The sequence below is a fragment of the Columba livia genome, chromosome 1, assembly GCF_036013475.1.
Source record: "Columba livia isolate bColLiv1 breed racing homer chromosome 1, bColLiv1.pat.W.v2, whole genome shotgun sequence".
Lineage (NCBI taxonomy): Eukaryota > Metazoa > Chordata > Aves > Columbiformes > Columbidae > Columba > Columba livia.
The window spans coordinates 162,332,457-162,348,838 of NC_088602.1; the positions used below are offsets into that span (position 1 = coordinate 162,332,457).

Genomic DNA, 16,382 nt, shown 5'->3' on the forward strand with positions numbered 1-16,382 from the left:
AAGGATTTAGGGCTTTTCACCCCAGATAGAGGAAGGACTTAATCTGCCTCCTGGACTCCACTTGTGAAGATCCAGAGACTAGAAAATTTAAGTATGTCCTCATGTTCAGTACTTCAAGCTGATGGGCCCTGCACTGGGGATTTTGTAGATCACTCTTCTGCAGTGTCTGATTTTTCTCTGTCATTGTTACTGGCCCTCAGTACCTAGCCAACAGTATCGTTAGATGGCTGCCTTTGATGTCGAACAGCTTTTCATTTCAAGGAAAGGGAGTTCTTGTTGAGTAAATGTGGAGTAATTCCTGCAAAACTAACCATCTACCATTTACAGTTTGTGGTATCTTCCAGGTCAGTATTTTTAAACTTTGCCCTACATATTCCCAAAACAAAGAGCCATTGCTAAAATGACATATGATTTTCATTTCTATTTTGCCATACTTATGTGCAGGTAACAGGCCTTATACTAAAATGTACTACCACTGGATGTTCAAAGTTTATAATTCATATAATACCCTTACGTAAAGTATAATTAAAATACTGTCTGATGGTTATGGATAATTAGAAAAAAACTAAAAGATTAAATTTCTTACTGGGCCCTTGACTGATTGAAGTGATACATGTCCTGGATAAAACATAAATATTACAGAAAATAATCCAATATGGCATCTCTGACATTCAACTGTAACTTAAATTATAGACTGGTCAGTAAATGATCTTAAGCTGTTTAAGGTTTCATCAGCCATCTGCGAGATTGATTTTCTTCAAAATTACTGTACTAAAATGTTTTCTTTTGTTGTTGCACTGACTCAGATCACAAACCACAATTTTAAGATCGGCTCTTATTTACAAAAATGCTTTGACATAGTGCATTTGTTCAGCCTAGGCAACAATAAAGGATTGTGGTATCATTTTGAAGAAGGTTGTTTGACAGACCCTGTTTGTTTATTTGGGGTAATGTGAGCTGTATTCAGAAAATGTTATATTTTGTTTCATGATTGTGTACATTCTCTCCCACTGCTTCCAGGCAAGCCCTGTAAGCAGAGAAGACATGGATTTAGACCTTGTTTCCATGACCAGTGGAAGTGCTTTGACTGAGAACAGAGAAAAAAATCTGCAGCCACACAGACACTCAGCAAGATCTGCAAGTAAGTTATGTTTTTCTTCAATATTCGTTTTAAAGATCACTTTAAAATCCTAGGTGGGACTGAGCATGCTTGGAATCCCTAATAACACATGCTACCTCTCTTTCTGTTTCTTTCATACCTAAAACCTTTTCATACACTTTCTACAGTTCTGTTTAAAACACACGTCATTAATATCAATAGACTTTCTTCTTATGATTTTAACCCACAGGAAGTTCCTTCTGATGTATGCTAGGTCTTCTGATGATCAAGTTCTTAAAAGATTTTATTTTCTCTAGATTATAAAACAGTTGGTTTTTTAATGTTCTCCTTTTTTTTCTTTCCCCAAAGAGGTTTATAAAATACAGCTTTTGTTAACTGAATACCAGAACACGTATCCTACCCAAGCCACAGATTCCTGTCATGTTGATTACCAGTTACGCTGTAGTATATACGTGCTACTGAACTTACTATAGCTCAGTGGCAGAGGATCCTTTTAAGGCCTTATATTTTTACCACTCTTTAATGTCATATAAATTAACAAAAGGTTATATGTGTGTATATATATAAAGAAAACAAACAAAAAAATAAAACAAAACCTGTAAGTCATAAAATGGTAGCATTTTAAGTTTCATGATTTATGTTGTGTAATATAACTGAAGAAAAGCTTAGCATATTTCTAATAATATGACATACTTTATTTTGTCAGTTGTGTACAATGTCTTTTCCAAGTAAATAAAACTCCAAACTCCAAAAATGTACATTATAGTAAAAATATAAGCAGTATTAAATAACTTTTTTGACAAAATTATTGAAATTCTTAAAACTGTTTCAGTAGTGATGTTTATTGAAATGCTTTGTGTCTAAATAGAAATCAGGTTATTTTGTAAATTATATATAATTACTGGATTTGCTTTTTTGAGAATGTTTTCATATATGCTGACTGTTCACTTTAAATGAAAAACAAATTAAAAGTTAATTAAAACACGTAAAAATATTTAATATCTGTATTTTTCTGACATACTTTGTAAAGGCTTTGGAATAAAGATATATTTACATTATATTAGTCCACCACATGCAAAAAATAACAAGTGAGTACAATTTGTCCGTGCTTGTTCACTTGATTTACATTCCTAAAATCAGATTAAATAAAATTTATCGTTCAAGTCTAAGGTAATTTTGTCCATGGAAAAAGAATATGATTCTTTCTCTAGTGCGCCGTCTTAGAAAACAATGAATTTTGCTGTTTCTCTCCATTGGTTAGTGATGAAGCCCCACTATTTAAATTAGATCAGATTCCTAACTGCTACAATCCTGAATTTAGGTGAGACAAGCCTAAGGTACTGACATCAATGGCAAAATTCTCATTATATTAATATATTCAGAATAGTATGTATGCATATCTTGAATCATCGAGTTAAATAGTGTACACTGCATTCATATTAATGTATAACTGCTGTCTAGATTGCAACCCATACTGTATCACCATCCAAAAAAATAAATTAGAAAAAGCTTTTGACAAAGAACTTCCCTATGTTAGGAGCTCGAGAACAGTAAAGGAAAAAAGTATCATTGTATTATACCTTCAAAAAGAAGAGACTAGGAAAGGAGCAGGAAAGAGCGATCAACTGGCAGTCCCGTAAATGTGAGAGACAGAGAGACAGTTTACAGTGTGTGGTAAGATACTTGTATCAGTAGGAAAAGGCTCAGGTCTTACAGCTTTCTATAGATGTTTCTATAGATGTCTCTATGTGCATCTATAAAAATATTTTCATGATGGATTTCATAAATTAAACATCGATGATACTTTAAATTGTAATGAATATTATATATAAAACCAAACATTGCTATTATGTTTTTACAATTTATATGCAATATTTAAACATGTTTATTATATTAGTTGTGTTTCCTAAGGACTGTTGCTTTTCAGTTATCAAAATTAAATTATTAAACCTGTGGTATCCTTAATCTGAAAACATTGGAAATTTGTCTTTATTTATAGTGTATTAATTATAAAATAACTTCATGTTGTGTTGTCTCTCTTGGTTTTGCTTTCTGAAATATTTAATGAAAAAGCCTAGAAACTATTTTAGTGTTTTAGTAGGTGTATTCCCTTTCAGTTAGCCTGTGCTTGTATTACAGAAGAGCATAGAAAATATACTGTGACCTTAGCAGTGCTGCTATTTGAATTAATTGTTAAATCAAGTTCTTGCATCATTTTTTTCAGGAGAATTCAACTTCCATGATTTGACAAGCTTTAATTAATAAAATGTTACTAAGTTCACTTTGCAACATCCGTAATCCTGATTGTTGCTCAGTATTATTTTTAATTATTGGTAGGAATTCTTTGTTAAACTGTGCCATACAACTGAGAGATATTAGTATCTATCAGAGTTATTAGTTGGGAGTACCATATATTGTTTCTTATAGATAGTTTGTAATTCAGTAATTGTATCAATAAAGTGTTGAGTTCCTCCAGACTGAAAAGTGAGGTCTAAAAATGCAGGATAAATTATTTTTAGATATATTTACTAAAAAAAATCCTCAAATATTTATGATACTGAAATAAAATGCATTTTATGTACTGTGGGGACATGATTGTATATCAATGGTCATGGGGTTTTTTTGAAAGATGAAACATAAAATGTTTCTGAATTATTACCCTTTAATTCAGAGGGTTTTTAGAAAGGCCCAGTCAAGATTTTCAGAAATATTTTGGGGAACTGCCCAAATTTCATGTACATTTTATAGATCTTATTTTCCAAGGGTAGGTTCTTAGAATTCCTAGTTAATTCAAAGTTCTTATCACCCAAATGTACTAATTTTTTTGTGAAAAACCTGGATGGGCTATATTAATCCTAAACTAACTTAATTCTGTTTCTTGACAAAACAAAAGGAATTAGGGACTAAAGGAAATGCTGTGGACATAGTATATCTCAGTTTAAGGAAAGCAACCGTATACTTAAAGTATTTGATGTGGTTCCATGTTATATGTTCAAAGGGAAAATTGACTGTGGCTTAAATTCACCCTGTATTTAAAAAAAAAAAAAAAAAGTATAACCTAAAGAAAAAGTAGCAGTTGTTCAGTCAGACTAATTAGTTACCTGTCTAATTTAGGACCTTGCTTCTATTGATGGCCCATATGTTCTGTTCTCAAGCATACTAGTTCATATTCCTTGCAGAAACAATATTTTTTTTCTTTATACTCCCTGGTAACTAATTCTTCTTTTCTATTTCTTGAGGTGTTTTTTAGGTGGGTTTTTTTTTTGAGCATTTTTTGTCCATTCTTGTCTGACTACTGCTAAAATCTTAATCTCTGTAGTACCTTATGGCAATAAGTTGCAAAAGCATGTGTGTTAGAATGACCTTTTGCTGATTTTATTATCGGCCTTTCAGTTTCACATACATTTACTTTGGTTTTGGTATTTTTTCCCTGATGTATGATTTCTCTGTAATACACATACACAAACCATGATGGTTAGTAGCTTACAGTCAGAGTTATGCAAGATTCAAGTATCAGTCCTACATTCATTGGTATTTTCATTAACTTTGTAAATATTGGTGTGAATTGCTGGAGGATTTTTTGGTTTTGGTTGGTTGTTTGGTTTTTTTAGTACTTTCCTGGACACTGTTACTGTAGTAAGCATTAAGTTTCAAGATGGGCATAGAAATATTTTGCAGTAATTAAAAGTTAATGATTTTTCTTTTATAACTAGCTAGACATTATGATTTTTTTTTAATACTAAGGTCCAGTTTGTGAGTACGCTTTGACAATCATCAGATCCATTCTGTCTTCCTAATCTGATTCTGGTTAGCCAATGTTGGACCTTTAGATGAGTCTCCTATATATTTGCATTGTCTACCTATCATCACAATTTTGTGGTTTTCTTTTCTCTGCAAATCTTAAACTTTGTTTTCATTGTACTTCTTGTCTTGTGAACTACAATCTTTTGACAAGGATTTCCAGAAGCACTAGAACTGCAAAGTGGAATGCAATAGGAGTTGTGCCTCTGACTATTATTTAAAATATCGCCCAGAAGTTCTAATTCTTCTCTTCCCTGGATTCTAGTCTTTCAAAGAGCCTCTGTTATCAGTAAAACACTGCTTTCCAGGAAAAAAAAAAAAGGCCTGAATCTTGTCATTTGTTAACCACCTCAAGTTCAAAAAGCAGCCCATAAATACTATCTCTATTATAAAACATTTATCAATTTCATTTATCGTATAAATCCAAATATCACCATTCTTTTAGTCGGTGAAATTAAATTAATGAAGTCTAACAATGCCTTGTTTACAGTAGAAAGACTTAAAACTCAAAGAAAAAGAAAAAGAAAAAAAAAAAGAAAAAGAAAAAGAAAAAGAAAAGAAAAAGAAAAAGAAAAAGAAGAAGAAGAAGAAGAAAAAGAAAAAGAAAAAGAAGAGTAACTTTTATTTCACTTTCATTTTTACATATTTCTCAATTCTTATTTTTCCTCTTGGCAGCCCCCACCTTGGTTTTTTTTGCCTTCTTTTCTTTTGATAACGAGAGTTGTTAGAAATCCTTCAGGTTTGTTTTAAGCAGTGTGTAGTAGAGCTTCACTTCTTAAAAAAAAAATTCCTATTTTCTCCTTTCTCCTTAACATTAGTTAAGGAGAACTTAACAAAACTGGAGATACTTAACAAAATTGGAGATACTTAACATTAGTTCCATAACTGCTGTCTTTCATTTAGGATTTGTAAACTCCCTGTGTGCAGTAAACATCTCATTTTTAAGCTCTCTCTTCATGCCTTTACTCATACTTTACCGAGGGGTTTCTGGATGTATTTTTTTTTTCCTTCTTTCTTTTTTTCTTTTCTTTTTATTTTTTTTTCTGCTTTTACAGTCTGAATTAGAACTTTGTCATGTTACAGAAATCAAGAAACATCTGAGAAACATGGGATCAAATATGAAGGTACTTATGTAGTAGTCTTTTCAATTTCAGAGCATTTACCTGCTTAGTAGACTTCCTAATAGATAATGGTAAAATTTATGCTTTCTCCTTAGAAATGTGTAGAAATTCTGTGAAGTTATAGAGGATATTTACAGTACAAATTACTTATTATTGTCAGCAAAATGCTGAACCCAGTTTACCTTAGAAATCACAACTGCTGTCACAGTTTTAGGAATAAAGTTCTCTTCTGTAAGCCACATCTGATTATATGACCATATATTAATTGACAAGCATTTTGTCCAATAAAATATAGTGAGATGATTCTATTCTATTAATAATTTTGTACTCAGAAAATGAAGTCATATAATGGATGAGAAAGGGTTCTACAGTTCTGAAGTAACTAAAATTTACCAGGCTTTGAAACCTAGTAGAAAATTATTAATATTGTTTTGAACATCCCTTCAACATAATACTTTTTTCCACACAGATACCTCTGTACATCTCACTAGAATATAAAATATGCCTCAGAAAAAGAGCTCTTGATCCACCATACATTAAAGCATAGCTTATATTTACATGGTCAGGAAAATAGTTAGAAACTAATTAAAGCAATATTATAGGCTGAAAGAATGCAAAATAGCCTCAGTCTGGAAACCCTTAGATGTGTTTTAATAGACTGGTACCTTGGCAAAAAGCTGTGCAGAGAGATGGGATAATTTAGCAGTGGCATAATTCTATATGAATTTGAAATTCTTCAATGACTTCCTAACAAGAGCTCACTCATCCCGAAAAATTATGGTGCAGGTAGATAAAGCTCATAATCTTAATATTATGTCACATCCAAATGTTTCATCTGATACTGCTGCTTTCTTATAAACAATCAGAAAAGGCACCGTGTTAAAATTAATAAATCAGTACGATACTCTTCATTATATTTTAAACATTCTTCAGTATGTTGAACTTTACTTGATGTCCTGTATGTGAAAATACACAGCACAATGGAACTTGCTCCTGTGCAGACTAGATACTAAAACCTACTTTTCCATGCATGGTGCTGATAGGATGCATTTTATCCACTTGAGAGAAAGTATTTGGCTGCAGATTCAAGAGCCTGTGCTTTTTCCGGTTCTGTCATTAGCCTGTTAGTTGATATTAGGAATGCCGTTTTGAATCTGTATACATCAGTCAGTATTCCTATCTGCAGAAATAGTAGTCATGATATATACCATCTTCATATAATGTATCTGCTGATGTAAGGATGGTAGCAACATTATGTTTAACTGTTAGGAAAGCAAAGGGGCCTCCTCCTCATTTGTGAACTGGAACTATTTGGAAGCTGCCATGTCAACAGTGGAGTAATGTTACATATGATTACACATGGGTATAACCCTACAAATGACAAACTAGTTACAGTATGGCGACAAAATCAAGGGGTATGTCAAATGGTGGAATGACTAACTCACAAAATAAAGATAAATGGTGACAATGTATGTCTAACTCTTATTCTTTCAGAGTTTCTTAATTTCACTAACTGTTTTTTTTCTTAACTGAGGAGATGTTGTATTGAGTAACAATAGAAGTGCAGTAGTCCTTCAAGAAACGTTATTAAAAATTCAATGAACAGTTTATAATGATGAAACTAGGAAAAATCAGATATGTACCATGAATTTCTTTCTAGTATTGATACAAATGCTGTGTTTAGAAGTGAAGTAAATCAAAATAGGTGTCACCTTTTATGTGTGCAGGGGGCTATTTATCTCAGTATTATCTGCTTCAGAGGAAGGCTTATTTCAAAAATGAACATGTATTTGGAAAGGTAAAAATGGATTTCCGATATGAAATCCTGGCTTAATCAAAGCCAGTAAGCCAAATTTAAGTATGATACATGCATCTAATACCTGGTGCAAAAAACTTCAAATTTTCAGTTTTGTTTATTTTTTTTTGTTTTTCTCAGATATAACATCTGAGTATTTCCCTGTTCTTGCAGTAGGCAATCTTAATAACTTGTATTTTTTTTTTAATGTAAGGAAACACACAAATAGGCTCAGATTATGAGTGTAATTCTGTTGTTTTCCATGCCCAAATGTTTTGAAAATTCAACTAGTGGTGAGTGTGATTAAGAAAATCTGGATCAGGAAAGTATTTGTGTATAATTTTGCATAATGAGAATACTCACACACGCAAATTTCACATAGTCTGCCACATCAGAACTTTTTTCTATTTGTTAAACACAGGTGAAAGATGTCGCTTTCCTAACCATTTGAAATTATTATGGAGATACATATATAACTTTCTATGTATTAGTTAACTGTTGAACAGCACATAGCTAATCTTTTTGCATGGACTACAGAATGATAATATACAAGATACTGCTTAATTGACTTTAAGGTTACATATTTAAAAAATGACTGAGATGCAGATTTTAAAAGTCACTTAGAGCTTGCTTTCATTAAATTTATCAGGCTATGGAGAAAAATGGTCCGTTATCTCGTGTACTTTTCTTATCTGTGTTTTGAATTATGAAAATAATTCAAAAACTAGGTATAGCAGATACATGCAGGCATTTCTTAAATTTTAAGTCTTTTAGTAGCATTTGGGGGTTCTCGTGTGTGTCTGTGTGTTTTTTAAAGAGAAACCAGGTTAAAAAAAAAAATAATCCTTTCTGAGACGTTACTTACATGTAGCTTAGATACCCACTTGGAACCATTAGACCTACCACATTGGTTTCTGTCATATGGTATGAGTAAATAATAACAATTTTAGGTTTCTTTTGCTGTAAGGTATTTGTCAACTAGCTTCAAAAATATTTCTCAAGTCGGTGCATGGAAAGACTCATTAATGGATGTTGGGCTACTACAGAGCTGGTGCATTTTCCGCACTTGTGTTCCATAATCCTTTCTTTTACTATGGACAATTCTTGTTTCTGCTCCTCCAACTTCTTATTCCAGCATAAGCTTCCTCTCCCATCCACTCTTAGGCTTCCTTTCCACAATGATCATCTAGTCTTGTGTTTGTTTCCACAGATCCTCATCTGCTAACCTTTTTCTTCTCTCTCTCTACTCCCCTTTATATCCAGATGCTCCTTGCCAGTATTCCTCAGATTCATCATCTTCTAGTCTCCTAGTCTCCTGTTTAAGCAGATCTTGGGTCCAGACTCCTAATGTACTTATTCTCCGTATCCTTTCTTATAATCACTTGTGTTTTTACTTCTTTTAATTATGTAAGTTCTGAGAGTTAAGGCCCATCTAATGCCCCTGAAACCATCTTCCTTTATCCTTGCTAAGTCCCCATCTGCCAATTCACAACTTTCTTCCCCGCATTTTCTCTCTGCTCTAAGTGTCAATTTGTAAAGTCGTTCTTGTCTCTTGTGCCAGGTATGTCAGGGTATTGTTTGCCAACTTAGCCTTAGTTTCTCTCACCTCGACTCCAAGTCAGTCTCATTTCTCTCACAGTTTTTAATTCTAACCCCGCGCCTCTTCTCCCAGTCTCCCTCCTGTAGGAGCTTTGGTTCATACCCACTCCATGATTGCTGTAGCCAGGCTCCATCTGCCACAGAGAGCATATAACAAGCAGTTTCTTAAGTTCCCTGACCTAGCATGATCTTCAACATTATTTTTAGGAATAGACTTCCTTAGTTCCATGTAACGTCATGGTAAAGAGCGTTTCCATACTGGCTGATATTTTAAGGAATATAGCCAAAAAAAATCAAGAACGTCTCCTCTGATCATGTCGAAACTTCAATTTGGATATACTTAATCCAGATTTGGACAGATCCTAAAAGCAAGGCCTTGTTACTTGGCAGACTTCAAGTCCCCTCTGCAAAGGGCAACATAAATATTTCACATATTTTCTTAGAAGTGACTGACCTTTCAGAAAACCGTGGCCAAAGGCAGATGCTCAGTATGTAAAATTTCATCCTAAATTGTCAAAATTGGGGAAATAGATAAGGAGCTGAAAAACAAAATTAATATTGGGCTGTAATAACCAATGATGCCAGAAGTTCTGTTAGTAGTTAGGAAAATATTATATTTTACAGGAACGTATTTGGAACATTATGTTTACTATGTTGTTTATTTTAAGAGTATAAAATGGCAATTAATAAATGTTTATAATTTATTCTGGTAAATGCTTAGCTATCTGAATTCCTTATGTGACTAGGTCACATTTTGGAGTTCAGATTATTCAAGTATGTAATTGTCAGCATGATCTGGTTAGAACAGCATCAATGTTTGATAAACAAAGATATTTAAGTTAATTGTTTCTATAAAATCTTAAGATTAGTCTCTAGTCCTACCAACTTGAATTCAATGAGATTTATTTAAAAAATACAGTCATTTGCTTCGAAAAAATAAAAGTGAGATTATGTTTTATCTTCAAATCTCCATATGGAAAGGAGATATATTTTTATCTATTACATGGGATTTTGTCCAAGATGCTCCTGAGGCTTCTCAGTGCTATCCAAATATAAGTGTAAAATACAAAAAGGTAATGTAAAATTGCAGTACAATATTTTTATTTTGATGTAAACAATCAATTAAAAAACAAATTTTTGATCCAACTTTGATATAGCCATAAGTAACATTATGAGGAAGTAACTTTTCGGAGATTGTAGCATCTACTGTTTTCACAGACCTGCTGAATCTAGCTTCTTTCCAGAGCTTAAATTGATGTAAACGCTTTGCTGCTAAGGATTTGTTCTGGTCACTTTCATTAAAATGTTGAAGTTTTTTCTCCGTGCCTTCTTATGCTGTATTTACTCTTAAGTAATACAATATGGTAAGGGCTTTGAAATAAATTATATCTCCAGACACACAATGTTAGGTGGATCGATAAATGCCCTATGACGTCTACTATACATCATAAAATTTCTATCTTAACCTGTTTAACAAAGCTTTTCTTCTTGGACACCAAGAATTTCATTCAAAGCATTTTACATATTGCATTACTTATCAAAACAGAGGATATGTAAACCTTGACATTTGTTAAAAGACCCAGGCTTTAACCAAAGAAGACCAGAACAAATCAATAGCAGAAAACAGATTAAACAACAGAAAAGTGACTGCTTAGAAATAGAAGCATGCTGACTTAACCCAAGACAAGCTTTCAGCACATACTCAATAGAAATGGTTATTTGATATATACAGGCACCTGAAAATCTCAGACTATACTGGAGCTTCCTATAGTCAAATATTACAATTAAATCAAAGTACAGTAAACAACTGCTACAGCCTGTCTTCCAAAGCCTAGTTTGGAATAAAATAAATTAAATTGCTTTTCTTGGCCAAGATTTTGTTCCCATATGAATAGGTATTAGGATAACTGCATATCATGTTAAATTGTACTTAATATACTTGTCAGGTTCTATTAACTTCTACTGCCAGTAATGGTAAAAATTATTATTATTGTTATTATAGTTGTCAAAAATATCAGTAACTTATAGAGTAAACAAATGTAATAGTTCTAATATATATTTAGTAAAGACACGGGCTTGAAACAATATGTATCATTCTATTGTTGCCTTTGGGTAATGCTTACAATTATTCATAAATCACAAATACACATGTACATACCTATGTGCGTATGTATGCATGTTAATGAAATATAAGCCTTATAGATCTTTTTATAGCAAAATATGACTGTAAATGTCACCTTTATTTTACTAGTCAAAAAGTTCTGATAACAGTAATTTTGTTCACTCATCGTTCTGGTTTTATTTAAAACAAGCGAACAAAAAAACACTATTGAGGTGCAAAGTAAGACTTTCAAATAAGGTACACCCTGAAGAACAGTTAAAGGATCTCATGGAGATTTTTAATATCTTAATAATACCTGAATATCTGACCTTGCATTGCTTCAGGTATATGCTTGGTAGAACATTTTTAAAACTGCAAAATGTTTCCATTTTCCATCAATCTTTTTTTTTTTTTTTTTTGTGAATCTCTCCTTTATTTTTCAGTACATTGAACTAAGTATCCTCCCAACTTTTTATTATTTTCTCCCTTTTTCTTAAAATAAAAAAATTCTCATAAAGCAGTAAAATTGCACAACTTCCCCTGAGCAGTTATAATTGTATTTACATCCAAGGAGAAGAAGTAAAGCACAATAAATATAGGCAAAGACAACAAATATAAGTGAAAACAAGGCTACATTTTTAAGGAACATTTCTAGGTTCAGTCTCCCTTACCAGTCTCCCTTGTCATCCCTTACCAGACTCGTCTTCAATCATCCCCCCAGTCTAAGCAAAATTCTAACCATTTGCTAATGGAGCTATCTTTATTGAAAATTTCAGAAGGAAAAAATTGCCTGTTTGAATACCATAGAATCAGAAAACCTGTTGTAAACACACTTATTTACAACAAAATATCTGAGTTTTAGTTTTAATTTAAATGTTGTTTTTACTTCTTTCAAGACACTACCTAGATGCCTACTTTATACTTCAGCAAAAAGCTGCTCTTACTTCACCACAAGCATGTTCATACCTAGATTTTCCCTAAAATAGCAAAAGACAAGAGTTAAAAAATAAGTATAGAATTTTGTGGGCCCATGTCTGATAAATCAGGTAAGTCCTATATTTACAATTCATTCCATTCCTATGTTTTCATTTTTATTTCTGCTTATTCTTCCATTAGACTCCAGGAGAAATAACTGAAATAAAAGTCTTTCTCATGTTTGACTAATACCTTCATTCTTTGCTTTATGATACTTTTTTTTTTTTTTTTCAGTAATAGTTAACATTTAAGCCATTACCAGTCTGTAAGTGTAATGTCTGAGTATTAGGTATAATATGAATAGGAGGAAGCAAACTTCACTATGTTTATATGCCGGTCTAATATCTGTGTTTGAGAATTCTTCTTCAGGGAATAGGCTGTTGGATCCCCATGCTGTTCTGTCTTCCATCACTCCAGTTAGACCAATAACTGGAACAGCAGAGCTGATAATAACACCCATCTCTTACAACTAGTTAGTAGATATCGAAAGTCCTTTATCAGAATGGCAAGAATAATTATGCCCATTTCAAAGATGAGAAAAACAATGGGAGTGATTTGCAATGATTTACAACAAATCTGTCTTGTAAATATTTCATTCTAAATCAGTTGATCATTCCCTACAGTGATTTTACTTCATTTGACAGAAAGTGCTTAGAACTGTGTGAAGTATGGAAAGAAAGAACACAGACTTGTCTGTGCTTTTTTTTCAGTTTGTGTAGGTATTGTAAAGTTTAAAGCAAACCCTAGGAAATCTAACCAGTACTTGAGGCTGAAGAGAGCTGTGACTGTCAGACTTTGGGAGGGCCTCTGATTTGTTAAACCTGCATGAAAAGAGTCTCTACACCTTCAGAGTGTGTGGGATTTTGTGAAAATACCTTCAGGTTATTCTGGTCTGTTACTGAGGGTCTACAAATCCTGAACTATGACTCTCAGATATCTACAATATTGTTTTGTCAGACAGCTTGTATGCACTCAAGATTAATAAGTTATTACATTTTACTCACAAAATATTTGACTACACTACCATTTAAACAACATATGAGTCAATTACAATTAAAAATAAATAATGCCATTAACTTTTTACTCTGGAGTTTAGACATGCACAATTCATGCTGTGACAGATACATCTGCTATTCTGGCAAAATAAAAGGGTATATTAGTAATTTGTGAAGACTTTTCACAAGTTTCTTGTAGCAAATTATGGCAAGTCTTAGGTTTTTGGTGTTTTGGTTGGTTGGTTGGTTGTTTTTTTAATGGAATACTAATTTACATTTCATAATGTACATTCCAATGAATTAACACATAATTATAAATTGAAAGACATAAAACCTGTATTTACAGATTTCTGAAGTCCATCATGAAAATATTATTTAGCAGTACAGACAGGTTCATAAACAAGCAAGGTTGTTAGTGCAGAAATAATCTAGATTAGGCAATTTGTTCTGGCATTTGTATTTATTCTGTTTTTAAAATAATGTAAAAAAAAATGTTTTGTCAAAATTGAGAATCAATAACTTGTATGTCTAGTTTACCTTTATCATTGATGAAACCTTGGAGATGAGTGCATAGGAAAGTCAGTCTCAGACATAAATTAGCCCCAAACTTCTTTTCCAGTCTAAACATGAAACAGCTATTTGCCCTGTTTTTCTTTAACAAAGAACATATTCCCATCTTAATTCTTTTTGTTGATTAACAATGTCTGCAAATTCAGAAAGCATCTCTTTAAATTACAGAAGGGATGCAATTTTTTGCTGTAAAGCAAAAACATTAGTATTTTAAAAATTTATCAAGTAGACCTAGAGTAAGTTGTATATTTTAAGGAAAAAAAAAAAAAAGAATTACATCTGTAGAGCCATAAGAAAATAAATTCAGATCATGTTAAAAATACTTGTAAGCCCTTGATGACAAAAAGAGTGAAATCGTTTCTAAGATACATTAGCAATAATTAAAAACTTCATTAAAAAAGGGAACTGTGGGCTGAGAAAAGCTCCTGACGTTTAGCTCTAACAGACTACAGAAAAGGATCCATGAGAAAACAAATAAGTTCCTATTATTTGAAATTTATAGCTATGTTGTATATAATAGTAGGTAGAATTCTATTCAGTCATATGATTTGTGCTTTGCTTTCATTTTTGGAGACTTTTTATTGTGAGAAATGTACCTGTGATATTGAAAAGTACAAAAATATCAAAAATACTTACTACAAATATGTAGTTAGCAAACTTTCCCTTTGATAAGTAGCAAAAATATGTTTGTAAAATTTTTATTTGACAAGCTAACATAGCATGCTATTTTTATGTATGTATAAAACTGCTGTATCGTGAACATCATATCATTCTCTTGCAAAGTTTGAGTTGCCTTCCACAGATGCTTTCTTCCTTACAGATGTCTAAGAAAGATATTTTCGTATGTGAAGTGTTGGTTTGTGTAAAATAAATATCCTAACTTTAGTCAGGTGTACTGCTCATTTTATTTAAATAATTGTCTTAAATATTTTGTAATATTGTCTATATTACTCAAGTGTCATATGCATGACAATGAAAGTGATTATTTCACGTATTTCTATTTATGCTTAAACTTGTGGCACCATTCAGCATCAAAGTTTAAGTATTCATGGGCACTGAAAAAAAATAAATATCTCTTATTTTGTCTAATACAGTACAACAATAACTTGTTTATTAGATGTATCTTCTCAACTTATTCTCCATCCACATGAAGGATGAATGACATTACTAGCTTCTCTGTTAAAAGTATTGCTTATCCCCGTATGTGTTTAAAATATGCTCAAAATGGACAGAGTGGCACTTTTAAAAATAGTACAGTTTTCTGTAGTAATTTTACTGTCTATGTTGATAAGGAGTTTGTTTTTTTAAAAGTACTGCCCTGTGAAAATGCTTGTATTACTTTTAAAACAGTGAGTAATACATAATCATAAAAGTTGTGTGCTATCAGATTAGATATATTAAAGTATGTTATTATCTTAAAAATGATATTGTGATGCAGTGACATTTAGAGAATTTTGTTTGATTGTTTTTTAAATTTCATGTGTCTGTTTGTTGTTTAGAAAAGAATATATCTACTCCAGAAAAATCATGTTTGGGTCCATCTCATAAAGAACGGATATCATTTCGAGACCATCCAGTGCAGCTCAGCGGAGGATGGGGAGCAGGCAAAAAAAGGCAGAAGCTTAAAAATATTAGCTGAATATCGACAATAATTTAACTTGTTGATTCAATCAAATATGGAGAGCTGTTTCATTTTAAGCCTGTGAATATCAGTTTTTGGATTCTCATTTACTACCAGTATGAACAGTTTCAGTTAACTACATTTGACTTACTATACCCAGTTACAGTGGTTTGTTTTTGTTTTTGTTTTATTTTGGTCAAACTATTTTATACCTGGCAGTAAGTTATCAGAGTTTGTGTTTTCAACTGGTTATATGTTCATGTGGTGTAGAATGCAAAACTGATTAACCCTGCAGGTATTGTTGTACAATGAATAGGTTTAGGATGGCTTATAGGAAATGTTTGAGATGTGCAAATGTAATAATGGTTCATGCTCATGTGATGTATGTCCCATATCAAAACACTGAATTCTCATTTTCTGACAAATAAAATACATGTTTTCAAACTATGTTGTGAGCCATAACAGCCAGCAATTTCGTTCCTAAAGAATTCTGTTTAGAATATTTTACTGAAGGAGCAAAAAGTCACAGCAATTTACAAATGAGGGGGATACATTTTTCTTTATTTTAGTAATATGAGGAGTCCTCTAGAGCTTTCATCCTAAATCGTGGTGGTAATATGATAAGGCAACCTGTTATAGTTTTATACTTTCAAAGACTTCTAACATTTTCCTAGAAAGTTAAAG

The 16,382-nt window shown here is 32.2% G+C and overlaps 1 protein-coding gene across 6 annotated transcripts in view; it reads left to right on the forward strand.

Annotated features, from left to right (window-relative positions):
* The window catches only part of LRRIQ1 (leucine rich repeats and IQ motif containing 1), a 110,274-nt gene extending 94,129 nt beyond the window's left edge, over positions 1 to 16,145 (forward strand). For all 6 annotated transcript variants that reach the window (XM_021283973.2, XM_065041755.1, XM_065041773.1 and 3 more), the window contains 2 exons: positions 1,021 to 1,141; positions 15,577 to 16,145. In XM_021283973.2, the coding sequence (XP_021139648.2) occupies positions 1,021 to 1,141; positions 15,577 to 15,716 (261 nt within the window). In that variant the 3' untranslated portion in view covers positions 15,717 to 16,145. The remainder of the gene's footprint in view (positions 1 to 1,020; positions 1,142 to 15,576) is intronic.
* Positions 16,146 to 16,382: the final 237 nt, after the last annotated feature.